Source organism: Agelaius phoeniceus, chromosome 1 (genome assembly GCF_051311805.1).
Source record: "Agelaius phoeniceus isolate bAgePho1 chromosome 1, bAgePho1.hap1, whole genome shotgun sequence".
Classification (NCBI taxonomy): Eukaryota; Metazoa; Chordata; class Aves; order Passeriformes; family Icteridae; genus Agelaius; species Agelaius phoeniceus.
The window spans coordinates 35,988,247-36,012,574 of NC_135265.1; the positions used below are offsets into that span (position 1 = coordinate 35,988,247).

Genomic DNA, 24,328 nt, shown 5'->3' on the forward strand with positions numbered 1-24,328 from the left:
CACCCATGGGCTTTCTGAGAACACAGTCATATTTTTACCTGGACTGGGAGCCATCCAAATGTATCCTTGAAATACAAAGATCTCTGATCTCTTCTAAATGCTAATGCGTTCTCGGTGTTTAACCGGTCCAATTCTTCTTGATTATTCACCACAAAAATCTGGGGCACACAAAAAGAGGTGATTGGTAACCCTTCTCAAGAAGTTCTTTGGATTATCACAGAATCTAGTTTGGCATATGTATCTTCAAATAGGTAAATAATATACAGGAAAATGGTTCAGTTGTTTTCAGAAAGAGAAGAGGTGAGAAGCTACACCCATGGAAAGAATGGTGTTTCCTGGGCCCCTATTTTGAAATGCACATCCTCAAGTAAAAATCATACAAATAGTGGTGCACAACCACTGCTGAGAAGAACTTTCTGATGCTCAAATGGTTTGATGCTGAAGCAATTGCAAAATCCAAATGGACATAAGTGCTTTTTGTGGATTGACTATAATTTTTTAGGCATGTTTGTGGCTACAAAATAAATAATGCATCACTCAATACAACCTTCACTTAACTTTTACCTTTTTGTTATTTCCTTAGATTTAATTGACACTAAAATGCATGTTTCTTTATATGCATATACTATGGTCTGAAGCCAAGTCTCCAATTATACTGCAAAAAAAAAAAAAGTTCAAAATGGAAAAAATTAGGACAAGCTGCTCTCTTACCCATTTCTTTAATGTCTCAGTCACTGAAATTGGCATTAGGAAATAATCTCTTCCTCAGCAGCTAAGTCAATTTAATTTTTTGTAAGATTCAAGCCATTTTTAAATTAAGAAAAAGCAAATTGAGTGTTTGTGGGCAAAATAGTTTTAGGTCTGAGTCTGATTCTCACCAACATAAACAGAATTGGCTCTTTTAAAAACAAGTCACCTTGAAATTTTTACATAGCAGAACATTCCCATTACCCTGGACGAATGCCAATTTCATTAAAGAAGCATTGAATAAAAATGCCTTCAGCTTGAATGAAAGGAAGCAAAGAAATAGGAAGCCAGCACAGAACTGATTCTGTAATTGTGTTCAGGAGCTCAGGGCCCAGCTCCAGAGCTCCAATTTCTCTTGAATCAATAAGAAAATTATGCTGTCTCAGACCATTACAGATATCAGCCTTTAAAATTGCACAAGATTTAAAAAAATGGAATGAATCTAAGCCAGTGACAGAAAAACAGCACTTTGTTTCTCAGCCTCTGCCCTCCTCTGGAGGAGCTGCTGGGTGCATGGGTGATGACACTGAGGTTGTGCTGCTTTGGCAAACCACAGGGCCAGGACACAGAGCATCATCTCTGGATCTTTTCCATGTGCAGCTATAGAACCCTGACAAGAGCTTTCAAGAGGCCCAAGACAGGCTTCAAAGCTGCTACATGGGGATCTGGTCAGAATAAACAATAGTGATGTTTAAGCTCTAGTTTAAGTTAAAGTGTTCTTTACACTTGAGGGAGTAAAACAAATGGGGCAGGCAGGAAAACAGGAAATGCTGCTCTGGAAGTGCTTCATTTCCAGAGTTAAGCCTTGCCTTTTTGCCTTCCCACATTCCTGGCAACAAAATGGCACCTGGGGGCTCATAGTGATAGTGTATGGTATTTTAGATATTTACACTCTCATTACTATCTTTTAAGATCTATTACTATCATTACTATCTTTTAAGATCCTATCTTTTAAGATAGGAAACTGTGCCTGATGGAGAAGAAGGGTAATGAGACCTCTACATTATATTGAGAGCCTTAAAGCTTTTCCTATGAGTTCTCCAGGCTGCAAAGTACATGGTGGGGTTTTTTGCACGGTGTGGTGCGATATGCACCTTTATTTCAGCACATTCATCTCTCACCATTATGTTTTCAAAAACAACAGGAGGGTTTTTTCTCATGCAACACAGCCAGGGATGAGGGAGCAGTTGGCTCAGCTGATAAGACCTGAAACCCACTTGTGCAAAAGGCTGAGCTCAATGACCCAGTGTAATGGTGTTGTGTGTGTCCCTTCCACACACCGTGACAGCTTTCTCACACTGTGACAGGTGGGGCTTTGACAAAGCTATTTGCTGCTCATTGGCACTCAGAGACAAGCAGACACCACATCATTTCCACTTGCATGGCTGGAGTGGCTGAGCTGTGCTGGCACACAGCACCAAGGGAGCATCTTCATCACTGACTGAGTGCTGCACTGCACAGATTAATGAGGCAGGGCCCAGCAGAAGGAGAAGGACATAAGCAGTAGTTATAAATCCCAAAGAAATCAGTGATAAAAAATTACTAGGTTACATTTCATCAATGCCTTGTCCTTTAAAGTATTTTGTCCAATTTGCTCATAAAAATGCTTTCAAGGCTAGAGATAGAAATCAGCCATATAATGTGTATGTCTGCAGACTGGAGCCCAGACACCTGATTCTCACAGTTTGTGGAAACTCCTGTCATTGAGGATCTGTGCCCTGGGAGAAAGCTCTATTGCATATGTGAAATGCTTGATCCCAAAATTCAATTCTATAATCACTGTCTTAAAAAAGCCCCAAACAAACAAGAAAGATATGCTTACTTTACTGACCAGTCTGAAATGTATTTTGATTTAATGAAACAAAAAGGTCAGATTACATATGTACAGTAGTACATGAAAGAGAGCACCCCTAGGCTTGAAAAACATTTCCAAACATGTGCTACCTTACTGATGTTTTGGAACAGCTGCATTTCAGCACATCATCAATCACACAACAAGTTATGAGACTGACCTCTTTTGCACCTCTGGATCTCAGAGGTTTTGGGTACTAGAAATCACACATTGCCTATATATCTTCCTATTAAACAAAAAGTTTTAGTGAGTACAACACCTCTCATAACAAAAGCACTTCAGAACTGCTCACATCCCCTCCCAGAAAAGCTGCTTACCGCAGGAACTTTTGGGTAGCTGTGTCCAAACACAGATTGCTCATATGATGGGTTACTCATTTGCTGTGGCGTTCTGCAGAGACATCTCCCTGGAGGCCCTGGAAGTCCTCTTTCTCCCTTTGGTCCTATTGCAAATTGCCCTAGGAAGCAGAGGACCAGCTTGCCTTGTTATGAGGTTACTACATACCACACATACACAGCCTTCTAGGGGAAAAAGTAGAAGTCAGGTGGATATATGCATTTACCCAAGTTTTCAGACAGGCACAGCTCCCACCAATTCCACTGGGAACTGAAGAGAGGCACTAATTCCAGTACTTCAGGAGAAAGATGCCAGTTTTTTACCACAGTCATATTCTTTCAGATCACCTTCTGTATTCTTCTACCAGTTTTACAGAGGAAGAGAGAGACCATTTGCTTAGAATAAATGCCAGCCTGTTTAAAGCTACAGAAATTCAGGAGAGGATGAACACACAGATCACTCTACAGCACCGACACACCAATTTTTGTAGAGTCAGTCTCTGTATAAATCCACAACAGATTGCACTTGTGTCTTTGTACAACCACTTGAGCAATGCTGTTTCACAGGTTTCTAGACAGTAAAAACCCAACTAAAAATACAGGCATTTTTAAATGTTTTAATTAAGCATTAATTTAAAAATACTGCTTTTTGACTTTCAAACTTTGGCAAGGATGTACTGCTCTGCAGATTTAGATTATGAGCCAATATGGTCATACTGCAAGCAGTGACATCATTACAGAAATGTCTTTTAGGATCAGAATTTATATTCTAGAGGAAAAAGATTAATAACCCTGACACATAAACTTTCTGTGGATGGAATAAAGCCTTGAAAAAGTAATCTCAAGGTCCTGGCTGCCTTCCCATCAGCATGGTAAAAATTCTGCCTTCTGAAAGCTTCCAGCTAATTATTTACTCAAGCAAAGATGCTTCTTAATGGGAGACATGAGATATGTGAAGATTCTGAAGCTGTGCCCAGCTTCACAGATGTCCCATTTCCACACCACCACAAGAAGAGACCTCCTGTCCACTAATGGAAGCAAGGGAAGGAAAGGGAAACAAAATGGAAGGGGACATTGTGTGTTGTGGGTCATGTATTGTCCTTCCTGTCCATGTTTGGACCCAGAAGCTGACCAGGGTTCATGTGCATGCACAGCCCTGAGGATGTACAATTATGTTATTACAAGGTTTTTCTCATAATTTGTACAACACACACGACTGCAATAAGCATAGATCTCAAGCATTTAATTACACAGACAGTTTTTCTCCACTGCTCTCTTTTTCCCCTGACTCCTATCCCTTTCCATTCTCTTCCCTTATTTCCTTAATGACACTATAACTTGAATCTCATCTATTTTTCCCTTGCAGAGCTGCACAGGGTGAACCTGTCCTGTCTGATTAGAAATCACAGTTTTTCACTCCAAGCCAGGATATCTGGAGAGGCAGACCTTTGATGATGGAGATTACCTAGTCTCTCCAAAGCTGCCAGATGGCTTTTCATCGTCCCCATCTACAAAAATCCCTCAGGGACCACATAGGATTTAGGTTTGGTTTTATCTGAAACATCAGAAGCCACAAAGTGGGTTTTAAAATAGTGGACAAGGATGGCATGACCTGCCTCCAGGAGAAATCCTCTCCTTGCCATGGATGGAGAAGCAAACAAAGCCTTTGTGCAGAGGGGTCTATATGTGCCTGATGAGCCAGGAGGGGCTGGGGAGCAGGGACACTCATGGGGAGTGTTTTTGGTTTACCTCATTTTTGGCTTACCTAATCCTGAGGGTCCAGGGGGGCCTGGCTGACCAACAGGGCCAGGCCTGCCAGGCGGGCCCATGACACCCGCGGGTCCGATGTCCCCCTTGAGTCCCTGGAAGAGAAGTGACATCCATTTCCTGGCTAAGCTATTAGTAACAAACAAAACAAACAAACATTAGTAACAAGCCAGCACTGGCTTCCCATTTAAGAAAGCCAAGACACTTGCCAGAAGAAGCATGAGCTTCATGGACACCACCCCGGGGAACAAGGGCTCTCCTCTCCTATGTGGAGACAAAAAGGCATGACCAGGCAGGACTTCTGCTCCCAAAAGGGAATGGTCACAGGGATCTGCCCTGGGAGGAGCCAGCAATCACCCTGCTCTGACTTCAATCATTTGATAGCCTTTCTTTAAGGATGCCTTTTTAACCCCTGTAACTCTCTAGAAGTGAGTGCCACTGAGAAAGAAAGGGGAAAATCACTGAGGAGTTGTCAAGGGCTTCCACAGTGACATTTCCCAGTCTCAGGGTGCAGCCTTTCGGAAGCCCACAGATGACTTTGACACTCACACTATTTTCAGAATGTTTGAGGTGCCTGGATTCCTGTATCTCCTCAACTTTCACCATGGGTATAGCTAGGATAACAAATCATCACAAGCCAAGCCAGGGCTTGGCCTTACAAGTGCAGCTTAATGTTTAGCAGCACCATGCTGAGAAATGGTGTCCCTCTGGCAGCAGCAGTAAGTGCTGCAAAATTACCTGTGGGAGAGGGGCTTACACACACAATAGCTAATATTCTCAAAAATCAGCCCTAATTTGCCTCATGGGAGCTTGTTTGTGCAGCCATTCCCTAAGGCATTTGGAAGTTTCAGCCTAGAACTGTTTGACACCTTCTCATTTTTTGCTCCTGAATTTAATACGGTGACACTTATTAAAAATAACTATATGTATCTTCCTGCTCATATACTCTCCAAGGCTTGGATTTCTCAGCTTTATATTTCAGAAGTGTATTACATAGCTTAAAGTTTAAATATCTGACTTGATTTTAATGTAACAGCAAACATTATTTAGGATAATAAAAATGATGTGTGCTCTGTAAGCTTTCTTTTAATGACAAAGGAGATTATTTCCTTGAAGATGACATAATTCCAGGTTAATGTATGTTCAGAATCGTACAATGAATGATTGCTTACCTAATTTAAGAGTAGCAAAGCATATATATTAATATATGCTGAAATAATTGTTGTTATATAATATGTTACATCCTATGGATATGTTTGAATGTTGCTTGCACCATTTCAGCAGTGGAAGGCTGATTTTGCCATGGCCTATAAAGAACTAATTGAATATTTGCTTTGTTTAATCCTATTAGGTAAGCTCTGAGCCATAAAAATATTTCAGGATTTATGTGAATGTCAGTGATGCTGATCTCTAATTACTTCTTACATTATGCAACACAGAACTAGCAGACCAGGATTTTGTAGCCCCAAAGAAGACTGTGGGAAATCTCCTTCCCCCACACAGCAGCAATTTGACAGAGGCAAGGCAGTGCCAGTCGGATGTGTACTGACTGAAAAAAAGCTGTTTTCTGTGTCCCCTGCTTGGAGGGATGATTGCTTAATGCCTTCCTGCCTAGCACTGATGGATTAAATAATAATGGCAAGGGTTGATGTTCAATGTTTTTGCCTTGTTTATCTTTCACACGTGCCCATGGCATTAGGAGAAGCTTTTCCCATTTGACAATATTTGTGTTCAGGCCCTTTCTTCCAAACTAGCATTACCTAAAGCCCTAAGTCATTCCTCCTTCTCAAGACTGAAACCCTAAACTGGGGTTTGCCTGGGGTCAGTTCCCAAGTTATAAAGCTCTGGGTGCTGTATCTCGGTCAGCTGTGTAAGGCTGTGACTTGTGACTCCCAGCTCCTGGCCACGTTTCAGGAAGAGCCTGTCCCAGAGGCAGGGAGACTTGAAGAAGTCAGTGAGCTAATCAAGACATATCTGGAAATGGAAGTGGAAGTGACACCTGCTTAATTTAGCTGCTTTTATCTAGGCATGTCAGCTGGATCAAGAGACAGGAAATGGCCCCATGCTGGTGGAAACTATCCTCTGAGCTGGACAAACAGCCAGACCACTACAGCACTTAAAGGTGGCAGCCAGACCCACAGAGCCTTAAAATGCCACTCCCTGTTTTTTTCAAAGGATTAGAAAAGAGGAAAGGAAATAGCAGGTTCACCAGTTACATGGAGGGAAAGCCTTTTTCAGGCTGAATCAATGATAAGATTGCTCTCAGGGCACCAGAAAGGGGTTTGTGTACTGAGCCTTGGGACTGGAAACACCAATCTAGAGGCAGACTACAGGTCTTTTAGTCACACTGATTGTTGTCTTAAATTATGACATGCTTATGTCACCACTTTCTTATTAAGCCACTGTGTAAGGTGACAAAGGTCAAATAAGGAGTGCACGGTGTTCAAGTTGATCTGCAGGCACTGCATCTTCTCTTGTCTTATGCTGTGAAAAGATATTCCACTGCACATAGGCAGGAGAGATAAACAGGGTTAAAAAAAAAAAGAGCAAACCCCTCAAAACCAGCAAAGAGCATACAGCAGCTTTTAAAACCTGACAAATCTAGGACAAAAAACCATTTCTTGTGGGTCATCTAGGAGACTTACATTACTCATACCTCCCTTACTTGGGGATCTCTTACTTCCTCCCTAACACCCAACTTGTCTTTTTTCCCCACATTGGCTACTTTGTGACTTCAGATATTACCTGTCCTCATCAGAGCAACAGTGAAACAGGGATGTGCCTCTCCTTGCCATGCTGGGCATAACAAGACTGCAAATAAACTACTTCCAGCTAAGCCTCTACCACTGAAATGCTGTATTGGTGGTGTCAGTATCCAATTTACACACAATTCTGAGTCTTCACAATTTAGCTGGAACTCTGCAAATGTAGCTCTGCTAGCATAATTTTGAGCTCTCTAGCTGTCAGGTGGGGCTGGGTGTTGCTTAGGATTCAAAGGAAGCCTTCAAGATCTGCTCGAATTGTGTTAAATGAGTTCATTACCAATCCAGGATAAAAACAACTTTTCCCATGCTGCCTGGGCAGGGAGCTGAGTGCTGCAGACAGGACCCCAGCCCTAAACTGAGGCTTTAACTCCTGTGTATCCTGTGCATGCCTGTGAGGTGTTCTAGGGCTTCTCTCCACTCCCTGTGCAGCACAGTGCATGGCACAGAGCTTAGACCACACAGTCACACAGATGCCACGAGTCACAGGAAGAGGAAACACCGTGGTCCTACTTGTTTGCCTCGTTTTCCAGGTCTTCCTATAGGTCCTCTGTGTCCTGGTACTCCAGACTGTCCCTTGGGGCCCATCTCTCCCTTGGTGGGTGCAGAGGGAAGGAAGAAGGAGTTAAGTGCATGGTTTTACCTGCCTTGAGCAAGACAGCAGATGCACATGGTTGTCATTCACACGATTCCTCTAGATAATGCTGGCACTGTTTCTTTCTTAGAAATCCAAAATTATAATAAAATAGTTTAAAACAAATGTAAAGTAAAAAAAAGCTTATACAATTTACCCACATACCCCTGAAAAATCCTTTCCTAAGGAAGAGGCCACATGAGATCAGGAACACACTTAGAGAGGTCAAGGCTGGGAAAGCTCTCTGACCTCTTTGCAATATCTTGCTTTGCTGTTAAGATGCACATATGATGAAAATACTTAGGGAAAGGAAAAGTAAATTCACTCATCTTCTCATCTCTCTAGAAACAACTATTAATTCATTTTCTAATTTCAGAGGCATGGTTTGATTATGTACTAAAATTATCCGCCTTTAAGTTTTCCATAAGCCAGCACCTGAATTCTTATTGTTTTTCAAGTACAGAATAATGATGACTTAAAAACTGGTCAGGGTTATCACTGCTATGTACAGTAATGCCATTTTATTTCAGAGTATCAAGAAGGAAATATTTACTAGTTTCAAGTGAATAAAACCTTAGCAATTAGGGCATTTAAATAGGAGGGAGATTATAACTAAAGAAATAATCTGGGGGGGGGGGGAAAGAGAAACAGCATCAAAGAGCTAAATCTGAGTTTTCTCTTAAGCTAAAAAGCCTAAAAAATTTGATCAAGTCCAGGCAATGCTGGTCTCTGAGTCAAGCAAGACCTTCAACGTCTTATGCCATCCACGAAGTCCCTGAATCCACTCACTGAACCTCTCTCACCATTTAACACAACTCCCAACATATCAGGCCCACTTACTTTTTGTCCCAGCATTCCAGGGAAGCCTATTTCTCCCTACAAAGTCAAAGGAGAAAAATAATCAAAAAATGTGTAGTGATCTTTGACAAAGCAGCACCTTCCTTGGAAGGAAAAAAAACAAGTGCCATGTGTGGGTATCAGTTAAAAACCCCTGCACTGACTCAGCACTCCAGGTAATGCAGTAGATGGAGATTTATAAGCAAAACTTTACTATAAAGCTCCTTGTATGGTGCCATTATTCCTCTGTCTGATCCTCTGCTGCCAGTTTCTGCTTCTCTGGCAAAATCATCTCAATTGTTCTCTTGTCTACAGGCAGCTCTGCTACCTGGATAGCTCCCAAAGCCTGCCTGGGAATGGCATTTCTGCATTTGCACCAAAAGCAGTTTACTTTTCCTTTCTTAGTCCAAAGAACCCCCGAGCATGAATCTCTCCCTCTTTTCCCCTCCTGGTGTTACCACAGGACCAGCTGGAAGCATTTTGGGAAGCTGCCGTGGTTCTGGGCTGCACAGCCCAGGAGGGGCTGGGGTGACTCCAGGGAAACCCTCCTGTGACTCATTAACCCCCTGTGCACCGGGCTGGGGGCACAGGGACACGGAGCTGCCCCATGCCCTCCCAGCTGATGGGACCACTGCTTTCCCTCACCACTCCTGCCCTCCCTGGAAAATGCTTTCAGGCTCCTTTCCTGCATGCTTCTCCTGTTTTTCCCTGTCAGGTCCTCAGATGCACATTCACAGCCATCTGGAAAAGAAAATTACCGGGTCTCCTTTGACTCCTTTGTCGCCTCTGTCACCTCTGGATCCCTGAAGAGAGATAGCAGTAGAACAACAGCATAATTACTACCATTTCATGAAGAAGCAAAAAATATTTTTTCCCATACAATGCATTATTGAAGTCAACAGAGTACGGTAATATCTTCAGAGTGAGAGATATGCTTCATTACTGATATCATAACAGAATTAATGCTAAGGACTGTAGCAAAAGGGAGTCATTCTCCCCAGATAATTACTTTAAATATATGCTTTCCTGGACATAATACTTTCAAATTTATTTTTTTCCCCAGTTGGCTTCTTTCCCCAGTTCAGGTCCCACTGTAAGATCCTAGAGTACAAAGTGTACAAAGTGTCTCAGTGCCAAAGCATGTGTCACCTAACAAAACCAGACCAACAATTAAGCATTATTTTACCCATGCTGCAGATGGGGAACCTGTAGTGAGTTTCACTGTAGCAAATTGTTCATGAGGATACAGGGTGTAAAACTCACTTCTTCAGCACCCCAGCCTAAGCCACAAGACTGGGCTCTTTCTCAATACGTTTTCATCTCTCAGTGGAACTTTTAGACTTCATCAAAATTCAACCTTGTTTCTACAGTTGCATTTTTAAAAATGTGTTTCCAAATGTTAAATTGTACATTATGCTGTTGTCACACTGACCTTTTCTCCTCTAGTTCCAGGAAAACCCTAAAGGGAATGATAGACATTTTAATGCTTCTCGCTTTCAAGATCACCCAAGAAGCCGGACTTTCAAACTTTGAAGTGAAGAAAAAGAACGAAGCACAAAGAATTAATTGCATCAACACATAAAGGCAAATGAATATTTACAGCTCCTAAACTTGCACTGAAACAGAACTGTGAAATATGAATTAAAGGCAAGACAGCTCAGCCCAAAAGCCATTATGAAAAAGCCAGGTAAAGCCAGCAGCTTTGATTATGCTTTGAAATTTAAACAAGTGAAAGAAATTGTAACTGAGAGTAAATAAAGCATTAGAAGACACAATTAATAATCTAAAATAATTTTAACAATACTCTTCCTCTTCTGTTTTGTTTGTTGTTTTTTCCCCCTGGAACATACTTAAATTATACTTAAGTAATCTAGTGTGATCATTAACATAAAATTGAGTTTCTCTTGAAGAAAAGTAGGATAAACAAAGGTGTTCAGTTCTTCTTTCCAATCCTTTATTTGAATAAACTAATTGCATAAGTTATTCCAACTGCCAGTAATATGCCTAGTTCTAATAGGGGACCAAAATGGTCTTCACAGTCTTATGAAGTAGGTGGAAAGCATTGCAGACATGATTTAATGCTGCAGATATGCTTAAGAACTCCATTTTTCCAGTGGGATGCAATTATATCTGAGCTTGCTTTTAAAATAAATTACAAAAATTTATAACAAAGCATTTTTATGAAAAGCCAAAAACACAGCCAAGCCCAAACAGACAACATAACCTTGCTTGATGTAGAACATATTTTTTATCTGTATTAGACACATATATCTTGATAAATGCTTTCCAGAAAATTCATGAGGGAAGCAGCTGTCAGCAGAGCATTAGAAACCAATGTCTGAAAATGCAGTTTGGTTAACAAACCTTGGAGCCCATTGGTCCTCTTGTACCTGGCAATCCCATCACACCCAACTCTCCCTTTTCACCCTAAAGGGTTCAATAAAGAGAGTTATTGAATGAGGCTCTCCCATGAGGTCATATTTGAATGTCTGACAGTTCAGTGGTTCAGGTCTTATGTCAAATAGTTAAGCCTGACCTTGGTGCAGCATTGTTGACAGAAGTTTATATTACAATTGTATTCTACATGAGCCCTCACATGTTATCTTACTCTTCTATTTGGATTTTCTTGTGTGGGTAACTTTTGCTTCAGTTTTCCCAGCTGTTATTAAAGGACATACAAGCAAAGCACCATCAGCAGTGCATCCTTTTCTGCATGAAGGTGCATTGTCCCTACCCAGCATCACCTTCACTGAGCTGCAGAAAAGAAAGGCATTTTGCTGCATGCCTCACAGCTTGTGGGGGCATAGTGACTGCTTTTACAGTAGTTCTGAGGCACCACGTACTGAACAGTCATTTGGAGACAGTAAATCATGAAAAAGTTTTACAACCACTTCTCTGGCTGCTGTCAAGTAATTATATCTAGCATGAAATAGAGAGTAGACCCCCAGACATGCAGCAGTGCTACCAGCAGAATGCATTTGGCTCTTACTCTCCTTTGGCCTTCACTGTCCAAGAAATGGCTGCCCCTGCAGAAGTTCAGACAAGACTTGAAGGAATGAAGTAAGAGAAATAGGAACTGAAGTTAGGCTGTGTCAAAGTAAGAGAAGACAAGAAGACCCAGCTGAAGAAATGGCAAATATCCACAGAGGTGGATATGAGTTAAAAACCTGGAACAGCAGCTTACTGGAGATTAATAGCAAGATGGAGATGCAGTAAATATCTATGGTGAGGAAGAATATTGTAAGTTGGTGAAGATCAGAGATGGGGAAAAAGGAAAGAGAGACACGACCAGCTGAAATGACCACAGAGATCTTCTGCACTGTATTCAACTGGAGCCTTCACTGACAGGCAGGAAAATGAAATTTATAAAGACCAGAAGAAATGAAACTGTCAACCTACGCAAAGAACAGAAGAGACCAGTATCAGAAGAGACAATAAAAGCAGAAGAATCACCTTCAAACAGCAAGAAGGACTTGCAGTTAAAGTGTAGGAAAAAATATTACTTCTGAATATGAGGGATGCTTCTAGGAGTGTGATGAAAAAGCACAGTAATAGACTAACCTAGACTAATGAGACAAAGGAGATTAATCAAAATTAGGAATACCAGATAAATAAAACTAACACCTATACAAGAAGAAGACTGAAAGTATGAATTTTCTCTCTGCTTTCCTCTCTTCCTTCACTAAGACTATGAAGGAAGGAGTTGATTGAACCTTTCCTCTGCCTTCTCTGCTCCTGCTGTGGGAAATCATAGCACACAATGTGTTTGTGGTAGGAACCATTTCCCATCTCACAGTTCAAAGTGAACATTGATTTCTTTTAAGTACATACTCTCTTGCTGCTTGCCTACATTCTCACATACTATAATGTGATGTTCTTCATCTAACATGGCTGGGAAGATCTTCCAAGTCTGCTTCCCAGATGTGGCTTAAATTCACAAGTCAGCTCCTACTATTCTTGCATTATCAAGAGCTAATGCATCACATCCTCTGAGGTGGGGCAGCAACGTTCCCAGAGCAAGTGAAGAGTCAAAGATTTACCAGAAAAAGCAATTCCAAACTAGGCATTGTGTGCAGTCCTTTACCCTAATGCATCCTGGATTGAGGAAAAGCAAGTTGTCTCAAAAGTGTCTGTAGAAATTCCATGAACCACAGCTCCTATGAAGAGCTGTTATACTTTTTGCATAAGCCAGTGCTTACTAAAGGACTATCCTGAAGATTTTTTTTATAACCAATGCAGTAGCAAAGCACGTCCTGTCATTTCTTCTGCTGTTGATTAATAAAAATAACAGGAATTAGTGTTTATTTGTATGGGAATGAACTTCAAAGATGTGATTAGCCGTTCTCATGGTTTGTCATCTCTTTCCCTTGATATCAGCCTAGTATTTTCCCTCTGATCACGAGCTCACAGTGCATCTTCAGGCAAAGGGATCCTCATGAAGAAGAGTCATAATGATGGCAAGAAGTTTAGAAATGCTGATTTGTGTGATTGTGAGAAATCAGGGAGTCTTCATTGTAATAATTTTCAATTTCCTTTTGACATGTTTAATCCATGTAAGAAGTGCTACAGGGTCTGGACTAAAGGTGGAATAACCTAACCCTAGACTTTGCAGAGCAGCGTAAGAAAGGGGACAAGCACAGAGTGTCCTTGCACTGCTACAGCTTCCCAGCCTCCTGCAAGTAGCTGTTTAGAGATTTCCCAAGACAACCCTTTTGTTCAGATGGTGATGTTGAGCAGTTTGTTCCATGTGGATTTCAGTCTTACCTTCTGTCCCACAGGTCCAGGCCATCCTACTGGTCCTGGCATCCCAGGGACGCCCGGGGGACCTGGTCTGCCCTTGAACGGAAAACACTGATTACAATGATTCATAAAAACACCACTCCTACACAGGTCCCTGCTGCAGACAGGGGATAAAACGACCTGTGTGTACTTATATCCCTACAAATCAAATTTATGTTGAGAGCAGAACCAAATCTTTAACTAACTACTAACTATTCCTGTTACTTTGGTCCTTACTCTGAACATTCCTACATTGCTAGCTGTATTTGCTCTTTATTAACTACTATATGACTAGCAATAACTACATATGTACATACAGTTATTTATCTGTTTTAATTGCTGCTTGTAAGTCACTCTTTGAATATCTCCTAAAATGCTGCAGATTAATGCTCTTCCACTGCATTACACTGCTTGACAATATGATCTCAGAAATGTCATCATGACTTTCAGGGCCAAGAGTGAACTCTCGTGGGCCAGAAGCTTTTAACAAGAGGTGTACAGTTTTATTTCCAACCTGAGTGACTTCTCTTTCAGAACCTACTTGTATTTGTCAGAAGAGTAAGTGTTGATGTACTGTGTTTAAAGTTTAGCACTTTTTTGTAGGTTGGTGCGTCACTCTCTTGAAGACATTGCTGTTTTGAACCTTTGAATTTATATTAATAATATTTTTGTTTACTGTAGGGCATTCGAAAATAGATTAAAGAAAATTACCTCTCCTGTTTATATGTTTTATATTTATTTGAATTACTGATCGGTAGCTGGTGTCAAAATCCTTGGTATATTATTAGAAAGGTGTCAAAATCCTTGGTATATTATTAGAAAGGTACTTCTTTTCCTAGTTAGTGACCACCCCCTGCATATCTCTGATTTCATCCTGCATTTCTGTCTTCTTTAAAGTTAATTACATTAAATGGATGTACTAAGTGACTGAGATAAGATATTCTGTTTCATCACATGTAGGGGCACATATTTTTGACAATATATCACAGCTCATATGTCACCAAGCACAGGATTGTAGTCAGCATATTGCATTGGTGCCAGAGCTCTGGAAGGGTAATCATTAATGGCTGTTCCTCCTTCAGGGGTATCTGGCTGAGCCTTGTTTAGACTTTGAATGAGTAAAAAGTTTGATTTTGTTTTGGGGTTTTTTTGGTACATCTTTTATAATAACTCCAATAATCTGCTTCCCATTGTCAACACAGACACTTCAGGTAATGTTCTTTGGTTTCTCTCCATGCTTTTACTCAGGGAGTTTGTCAATTCAAGCCAGCTGGGGCAGCTCTCCAGCCCTGCAGCCAGAGATGCCTACCATCCCCCCTGGGTACCAGTGAGAGAAGCACTAACAGGCTAAACGTCAACATTATCTAAATTTTATTGAACTGTTTTCTGCACCCCTCTCTGGCAGCTGCTATTCAATATTGGATGGGTTTCTGAGACTGCACCTTTATTCATACCTTTCTTCCAGGCCTGCCAATCTCCCCCTGCCAGAGAAAGGAATTTGTCAGTCTTGCAGTCACCACATGAAGCACAGTGGCTCTCAAGTCAATGCATCAATGCATTTCTATTAAAACAAACAAACAAACAAACAAACAAACATGCAAACCCACAGCCCCCTCCCCTAAAAAACCAAACAACACCAAACAAAACACTGTGAATATCTTTGTGCTCAAAACTGTGCTTACAGAGGTAAAACGAGAAGAATTACTGTATGAGAGCTCCTTGGTCTTTCCTGTGTTCTCAGCCTTAAATCTACAGTCAACTCCTTGAATAACAAATCACACAATTAGCTGCTCAGCTTCAGCTGTAAGGCTCTTTGGCATCATTATGGAACAAATCTTTGCACATCTTAAAACATAACTTAACACATAGGCCAACTTTAAAGCCTGAGCTCTCCCATACAATTCACACTATGGGACAGCTCTGCTCCTGATGTTCTCCAGGAGGAATAGGGAGCTCAAGGCCTTTGGGTCAGTAAAATTGCTGAGTTTTGCACCTGAGATGCTTTCTCAAAGCATACCTTAAACAGGTCACAAAAGAAGACTATTATACTTCAAGACTGAAAATGAACACAGAAAGACTAAGTTTAAAATTATAGCTCCGAGCCAATTCATAGCTTTACATTCAAATTAAAGCCAAACCTTCCATTCATAAGGCCCACCATTCACTAAACAGACAAAAAAAAAGTGAACATCCTCCCCTGCTTCTTTGCTCCTCAAAAGCACATCAAACTCCATGACAGCAGACACTTACTTTCTCCCCTTTTGGTCCCATTATACCAGGAATTCCTTGTGGACCCTAGGGAGGAACATGAACAGTATTAACACTATTAACACTATTATTAAACTGCATTGGTGAGGTGCTTGTGTTCCATCAGCCCTAGATCCCGTATGTGTTTCCTAGGACCTGAGGTGTTGGGTGTTGTGTTTGAATGTGGCTCCAAACACCAGGTCTGTGCCACTGCTGAACAGCAGGATGGAGAGTTGGACTGACATGGGAATGGGAAGGGCAGGGGAAACTCATGAATGAGGAGAACCTGCAAGAAAAACAAGCCTGGGGCAAATGAAAAGTTATCAGAAGTTATCAGAGTCCTGAAGAATTAGCAACCAGGACATGGAGACCCCACAACAGCTGGCAAAAGAGGTCAGCCCAAGGGGTGGTAAGGGGAGTAGCATAAAACATGTGGGATGGGCTCTGCAGGGTGCGATGGACATTGGGATTGCATCATTTCTGAATTCTGAAAAACTTTCCCTCTGTCAAACAAGGATGATTCTCCTTTCAGGAGACTTCTTAATGCAGGGAGACCTTGAATAATTTTCTCAGAAAAAAATGACCAGAAAACAGTTTTGTTTCTAGAAGGCTTTGCTTTACAGATCATCTTTTACTTTTAGATGACTAAGGAAAATAATCCCATGAGCCTGCATTAGACAAACATCAGATTCACTGTAAAAATCACTTACTCCAGGTTTGGATCCTGCCCGTCTTATACTGTCCAAAATGTGATGAAATTGTACACGAATAGAAGCAAAACCTAAACTCAGACACAAATTACTCCAACGAGTTAGTAGAGTTATTTCAGGTTTTCAGTAGTGAAAATCAATGCACCCTATTAGAGTCAGAATCAAATTTAATTTCATTTATTTCTTTTTACCTTAGGATACACATGGGAGGAATTACACTCAAAGTTATACCATTACAAATCTAATTCTCCTTCTTATGAAAATTTGTTAAAATTCAGTTATGAGTCAACAGTATGAGCTTTTGCAACTCATCTGAAAGCCCTGCAAGCTACAGAAGAATTCAGAAGTAATTACTGGATATCTTTGTAATGGTAGTATTCCTTCGCAGGTGACCATTGTCACAGAAGTATTTCTCAAAAGACTGCTGGTTCTAACATTGCCCCTGTACAAGGCACAGTCCTGTAGTTTGTAATTAAAAATTCCACAGCCATGTTATACCCATCCTACTGTCTGCTGTTATGATAAAACCTGCCAGCCTGCTCTATTTAAAAATGTTCTTGGAGGCATCATAGGTCATTTGGTAGCAAGATTAATATTTATAGCAATGGACTTTGTAGAACAATAGAATTAAAATTACTTTCTTGCAATTTAAGTCAGAGAGACTATCAAGAGGATTTTTTTTTTAAGACAGTCTAGCAAAGACTGAAATAACAAGTGTTTTTTTCATATGAACAGCAACTCTGGATCATGGCCAATCACACTGCAAGGCTGTTTCATAATGCAGAGAAGACTTTCCTCAAGACAGAACTAGGCAAACACGAGGCATCACTTCTGACCACACTTTTCCACTCCCATGAACTAAATGAATCTTCCCCACCCTGCATTTCAGCAAAGAAAAAATGGCAAAACAATAAAGACAAAGTTCATGGGGAGTTGGAACTAGATGATCTTTTCCAACCCAAACCATTCTATGATTCTATAAAAAGACTTTGTGGCTTTCACCTTGAAACTTCTAGACTCTTCAATTATCTTCTGAAGTACTGACTTATAAATAATTAAAGCTAAGCTTTTTGCCACATAACTGAGCCTTTACTTTGATGTGTTGTCCATACTTTTTAAATAGTGTTTGGGTGCTTGTTACCTTCTCAGGCTGCCAAAGCCTCAGCCACAGCTCCCCTGAGCACAGGCCCTGAGCTGTGTCTGCCATGGGCTGTGTGGCAATAGACTGGAACCCAGGGGGCTTGAGGAAGCTCATTGTACCAAGGCACCAGGCAGAGCACCTGGATTGGGATTGCCTGTGCCCCAGCAGGAACTGGAAGTGCCTCTCCATGAAAACTCTCCCTTTTCTTTGGAGGGAACTGGAATGGAAAGACAAACAGAGGATCCCTACAATACAGGGATGTTCATAAAAAACTTCCCTCTAGAGGTGGCTCATTTCCTCAGAAGAAAAAGGCCAGGGTTCTGAGCAACCTGGTATAGTTGTATTGTCTCTGTTCATTGTAGGGAGGTTGTACTTGTTGACCTTTAAAGGTCCCTTCCAACTCAAACTGCTGTGTGACTCTAAGATTTCTGACCTTCCTCTGAAGATTTCTGAAAGAATAAATTGTAGTAAATGAGGTGTGAGGTCAAAAAGACTGGTCTGAGGTTATCCAGCAAGTCAGAGGCAGAAATGTTGCAGGTAAAGCTAGGAGACCCTGCACCTCCTGAATCCCACCCCAGTACCCTGCTAAGTCCCTCCTTGTCCCTGATTTTACTGTAGATGTTTGCCTTCTCAGGGATATACTCTGCCAATATCCCAGTCCATTTTTTACCTTGTGCATCCACTCCACAGGCTCTTGTCCTCACAAAAAAAGAGAACAGAGTCTAAAGCAAAGAAAAAACTGACAAGAAGCATCTGAAGGAAGTGATGATGCATCTGTGATTTTTTGATGGGTGCTACCCACTGTAAGACTCCACAAAAATGAAGGGTGAACTTGAAACAGAATGAAGTGTGTAAGGCAGGGATGAGAACATAGGGTAAAAAGCCTACATGATTTATGCAAAGCCATATCAAAATGAAATTTAGCCAGAGCTTGGCATGCTTATTGGGTGGTAAAAAGCATGTTCATGTGTTTCACAGCTTTGTAAGGACTTTGGAGCAAGTGAGAGAATGATGTGGTTTCATCACACATGCCTCACTCACCTGGGGGCCAGGAGGCCCTGCAGAGCAGTGCAATTCAGGCAGAGAGGCAGCCTGTATTATCTGGAGCTCATGACACAGCTCTTCCATATCCAGCTTCTATGAAACATCAAACATATGAGTGAACATGCAGCCACATGTAGCCTGTTGGAGAAATGCATAAAATTCCAGCCACCATACAGAACCCTCAAAAGGGTTTATTTGCTCCCTTTGAGAGAAGTCTGGGGCTTGTCACAAGGCTCTTCATAGATGCCTGAACATTAGCACTTCAGCATAGCCTCCTGCCCCATGCTTCCTTCTCTTCCCCCTCTTCCTCCTCTTCCTCTCCCAGAGGCACATTGCAGCCAGGCTGCCCCCTGAGCCAGCGTGGGACCCTGGCCTATTCTTAGACCTGACCCTGCCCCCTCTGTCCCACTTTGCCAGCAGCAGCTCCTCTCCAGGAATAGCATCTTTGCTCCAAAAATAGATACCTCAGCCAGGGAGGGCTCAGGCAGAGCGAACTTCGCTCCAGAAGATACTGACCCGCAGGCATCCATTCACTGCAGATCAGAGCCAGTGCCTTAAATGATCAATGAATGCCTGACCTTCTGACTTCAACATGAAGCTTTCATGAGTGAAATGCCTTATTTATGTCCTGTGCAAAAAGTGATCTCCCCTGGATGAACACTGAGCCAGAAACACCGGACCGAAACAACTGATCTTCAGCTTCCTAGAGAAAGGCCATTTTCCAGTAAAGCTCTGACTACAGGCTCCAAAGAACAAACTGCTCATGGTTTAATTCACATGGCTCCCACCCTGCTTGTAACTGCTTATTTTCATATCATGTTTTCACGGGGAGATGGTGTGAAGGGTTTTAGGCTCAGATTACTCTCTAAGCTGCTTGAAGGGATCTCAGAGAACCCTGGTCCCAGTCTCATTCTTACTGAAGGAGAACACAACATTCCTAAAGAGATCCTGTCTTTGGATCTCCTTTCTGTGGAAATCAAGGCACAGGCAGGGGAGGTAATGAGAAAGGCCTGGAGATCAGCAGCCTGAGTTCAATCCTGATCAGTCAGAAGGCAATGGAGGATTTTACACCATACTTTTTCTTGGGTTACTTCTTGCCTGACATCTTATTAATCATTATTTACTATTATTATGATTTACATTATTTACTATTTTTATCATTTATATTATTATTTATTTACATTATTATTTACATTATTGATATTATTTAAATTATTTACATTATTTACTATTTAAACATCATTTATTTAGAACACTAGCAGTAATTGCAGTGTTTGCATATGGTAAATGGAAATTAAAATTAAGGAACAAGAATTACTGAGTAGGTAGAAGAATTCTTTATGCAGGGATGGAGGATATGTTGTAGTTAGAAGAACCTGCAGTAAGAGTACTTGGGCAAATCGCTATGTCTTATTCCCATTGTATCCTGAACATGCTTATGTCAGCATATGTGCATGGACATTTATCACACATGGCAGGTTTGTGCATAGGTGGTTGGGTGAAAACTGATACCAGCATCTCAAACACATATGTGTTTCTGCAAAATGAAATGGTGGGGGTAGATTCCACAGGAGGATTTCAGGACCTTCATTTCACCTACTAGGTAAGGCAAATGTGATGCAGAACAGGACATACACCCAGAAATCATTGTGCAGGATGGAAAACTGCCTTTCTGTCCTTACTGGTTTACTGCCCTGCCATTTCCTCTGGTTCAGGATTGCCTCACTCTAAGAAGGTTTCAATACAGAGTAAGGGAAATATTTCAAGTAATTGAATTAACTGCAGGAACAAATCCAGCCTCATTTCATTCCTTGATCCACTTGATATTTACTTCAAGCCCCAGTCTGGGATGCTGTGTGACTGTCCTCACAGAGCCACATCAGCACAGCCAGGCAGGTTTGCTGAGTGACACCATGAGGCAGTGCTCGAGAGGATGCTTCATTCTTTGTCATTAAAGCTCATGTAAAAGAAGTGAAAGCCACACTTACAGTGCTCCAGCTGTGCCTGAAGTACGGTGGTGGGAACAGGGGCGGTGGAGGAGGGCCAAGGAGGCAGCATGCTCTGCAGTGCTGCTTCTTCTGTTCCAAACAAGGCAGATCTGTTCAATACAAACACTCATCTGTGGTCTTGAACAGCACAACCATTTCTTACAGAATAAGAGAAGTTGCCATTTCACAGAATGCTATGCAGAGTTCTAAGCTCTAAATGTGGCTCTGACACCGGCAGAATCTCGAACATTCCAGATTGATCACATCAGAAAATGGATCAAGCATTTCTTGTTTTCTCTACCCTCTGTTCCAGAAGTCTGTTACAAATAGCCTCTTCTGGTCCTGCTACAGCCCACTTGCCACCAGGAAAGCACTCAGTGCTGTTGGCCATCACCTTCCCTGTGAACTGAATCACTTTAGGCACTTCTGTGCTAAGTGGGAAGTGAGAAGCTGTCCCACAACACATGGACTTGTACTTCCTCTGGAGCTGCAACCGGGTTGTTGTATTTCTGATTTGTGCATCATCCCTAAGAATAAATACCCCACAAGCCAAACTTAGTTGATAGCTTTGTCACTGACTGACTGGTAAGACAGGACCTCAGCTGTGTTTGGCAGTGTATTTAATGTTTTCTGAGACGTAAACTTCCATCAAAGTATGCTGTGACCGAAATTCACAAAGGAAGATATTAAGATGGTGCATTTATACACTGTCTTTTTTTCCTCTGAATCTTATTTACTTCTTGCGAAATACATCTCTGATCAGAGTGAGAACCTTCCTCAAAGGTTTTTCCAAGGATAGCAAATATTTATTTATGCCTGTTGGTTTCTTCCTCTGGCTAGTGGCAGCTGGAATGGGTGTCTGTGAATTGAAGGGTGGCAGGGAGCCAAGAAGAAAAGCCAATGGTGAAGTATCTGGTATTAATAGAAAATCTCTAAATTAAGTTTCTGGGAAGACAAACCTGATGAAATTGCTAGATTTGAGTGCAAATCAATTGCAGGCTGGATATTAGTCACATCTCAAGGTAAGGGAAGAACAGAGTTCTAGTTTTTCAAATGTCTCAGAAAATATATTACCTCAGTTCCACCACCCCATGTTAATGGGGATGGCATTTTCTCAGTCCTGAAGCACAGGAAAGAGCTGCCCAGAGGAGTGGGATTCAGCAGCATTCAGGGGTAGTTCATGTCATTCAGATATTTTTTTCTCTATTGAAACACTATTTGTGATGTCTTTGAGACCTGAGTCAGTTGAATTCTGGAAGGGTTCATAATGAAGACTCTTCCTCAGCTTTTCCTCACAAGTTTGCAACTCAGTCAAAAGCTTCAATTTAAGAGAAAGGCAGAAGATTTATTTTTAAAAATGGTATATTTTTCAATTCAAACTTTAAATATGTACTGAAAATGACAATGTCCTTTAAAAAGTAAGAGGTATGAGTCACCTATCTCCAGTACTTATTTGTAATAAAATACAAAGATAGAGTTGAGTTTTATATCAGCGTAACCTGAATTCAGTCACCGTTATGCAGCTGTAAACAATTTTTTCAATTTTTAACACAAAGCTTCTGTGGTTGTCTGCATTTCAGGACTGAATTTGAACATATTGCATTTGTACAAAATAGTGTAGTATATAGGTAATGGACAGCTTGTAATTTAACAAGGTATAAAGTGTGATTATTACTTTATTTTAGGCCACATTCCAACATAATCTTTCTTAGTATCACCTCATTTCATGGTCTAGTTTAAATTTCAGTAGGATTATTATCATTCAATGAGAATAAGAATATCAAAACTAGCCTGATGTGGCTTAGTTGCTAAGATATCTCTACCAGCAATTCTTTTTCTGCAGAAAAAAAGGTTTACATTACTGGAGTTGTACTGCTACTTAAAAAAAATGAAGTGTTGTTCTTTAAATATTTTGCAAATATAAGATTAAATATAGATGTACAGCTATAGTTCTAATATGACACTTGTCACATCCTCATGAGTAAATTCCAGTCCTGGGTTATAAAAATTTGGGTCCTCCTTTTTAGAAGAAAAGCCTGAAAATCTGTGGAACAGCTTTATTGTGAAAAACACTATACCTAAGTGAGACAGTAAAAAAAAAGCCCCTCATTTCAGTCCTTATGCTACTATAACACAAGTTAGGGTGAAGCCCACTCTGGGTTTGCTGGTATGAGCAGTGGTAGCATGTACTGATCTCAATGAGGAGACAAGCAAAATCTAACTACCAGTACTAGCAATAGATACTATTACTGTAGATATTATTAGACACTATTACTAATAGATGCTATTCCTATAGATAGATACTAAATTCTAATAGACACTATTATTATATACCAAGTAATTACATACCATTAATAGTAAAGGTATTGCTATATAGGACAGGTATCAATTATGTAATGACTTGGGTAGTTAATATTTCAGGGCCTCCATCAGTAACCCTGGCTCTGCTCTGGAAGGTGCATTTGTCAAGCAAATATTTAAGAAAAGACTGATTCTAGACCCAAGCACCTTCTCCACTCAGGTATGACAGGTAATAGGGCAGCAGAAGGAGAAAAAACCAATGATTCACAAAGGGGCTGCAGGTAGGACTGCTGCAATCTGATCTTCCAGTAAGCACCACCTTTCTTTGGTATGGGTTTTGTCAGTAACTGCAATGGGTCCAAGATGTACAACTATTACAGTATTGCCTTGATTTATATCACATAAGGGTTACCTTGGCAGGCTCACAGGCCCTTTGCAAATGCAATGTGTATTTTTAGGCTCCAGGTTAGCTTTGTTTGCTAAACACAGCTTCAGAATACTCCAGTCCCCATCAGTGGAAAAAATCTCAGCCCAAGAATAGGACTGTCATAGTTTTCTGTGAAATATGAAGAGCCTGCCCACACAGAGTATGCATTTACACATCTCATACAGAAGTTGCTCTTTCAACAACTCCAATGCCAAAGAACATGTTCAATAAGAAAAAAAGACAAAGTGAAAACATTCTTTTAGGACTTTTCCAAGAGGCAGCTGTTTTCAAAGAACATAAAAATTCAAAATAATCACCTTTGAAATAGAACATGTTTACATTCTCAGGTTATTTTTATGGTCAAGGGTATGAGTTAATCCAGTTCCAGAAAGTGACTTTATAAATCTATGGATATACTGCCAATGGTAGCTTCAGAAAACAACATACTTTAGATAAGGTGTGATGTTTCATTTTGCTGCTGCAGATTTCTTGTGGCAATGGCTGGGATTTGGGAACTCTTACTCAAGATGATACAACACAGAGCCAGAGAGAAACCTTCACCCAGGCTGAGTCCCCTGGAGTGGGGCTCATATGAGGTCCGTGAGGCCTCCGAGGGCAGATCCTAGAGAAATCTCTAACCCCACAGCTGCAACAGAAATAGCAGAGATATTCTGCTGGATTCAGGTCAGATTTACAAGATTTCACTGGAAAGAAATCATAAATTAACCATTTGAGTGACTTTCATCCTAAAATCACA

General features: G+C 41.0%; 1 protein-coding gene across 1 annotated transcript in view; it reads right to left on the minus strand.

Moving 5' to 3' along the window:
- The window catches only part of COLQ (collagen like tail subunit of asymmetric acetylcholinesterase), a 41,335-nt gene that overhangs the window by 7,698 nt on the left and 9,309 nt on the right, over window positions 1–24,328 (minus strand). Inside the window, exons 2-14 of the mRNA XM_054630568.2 lie at window positions 20,844–20,953; window positions 18,853–18,948; window positions 15,964–16,008; window positions 15,168–15,194; window positions 13,699–13,770; window positions 11,299–11,361; window positions 10,367–10,393; window positions 9,693–9,737; window positions 8,938–8,973; window positions 7,977–8,057; window positions 4,700–4,796; window positions 2,917–3,056; window positions 39–158 (exon numbers count right to left, since the gene is read on the minus strand). Of these exons, the coding sequence (XP_054486543.2) occupies window positions 39–158; window positions 2,917–3,056; window positions 4,700–4,796; window positions 7,977–8,057; window positions 8,938–8,973; window positions 9,693–9,737; window positions 10,367–10,393; window positions 11,299–11,361; window positions 13,699–13,770; window positions 15,168–15,194; window positions 15,964–16,008; window positions 18,853–18,948; window positions 20,844–20,953 (959 nt within the window). The remainder of the gene's footprint in view (window positions 1–38; window positions 159–2,916; window positions 3,057–4,699; window positions 4,797–7,976; window positions 8,058–8,937; window positions 8,974–9,692; window positions 9,738–10,366; window positions 10,394–11,298; window positions 11,362–13,698; window positions 13,771–15,167; window positions 15,195–15,963; window positions 16,009–18,852; window positions 18,949–20,843; window positions 20,954–24,328) is intronic.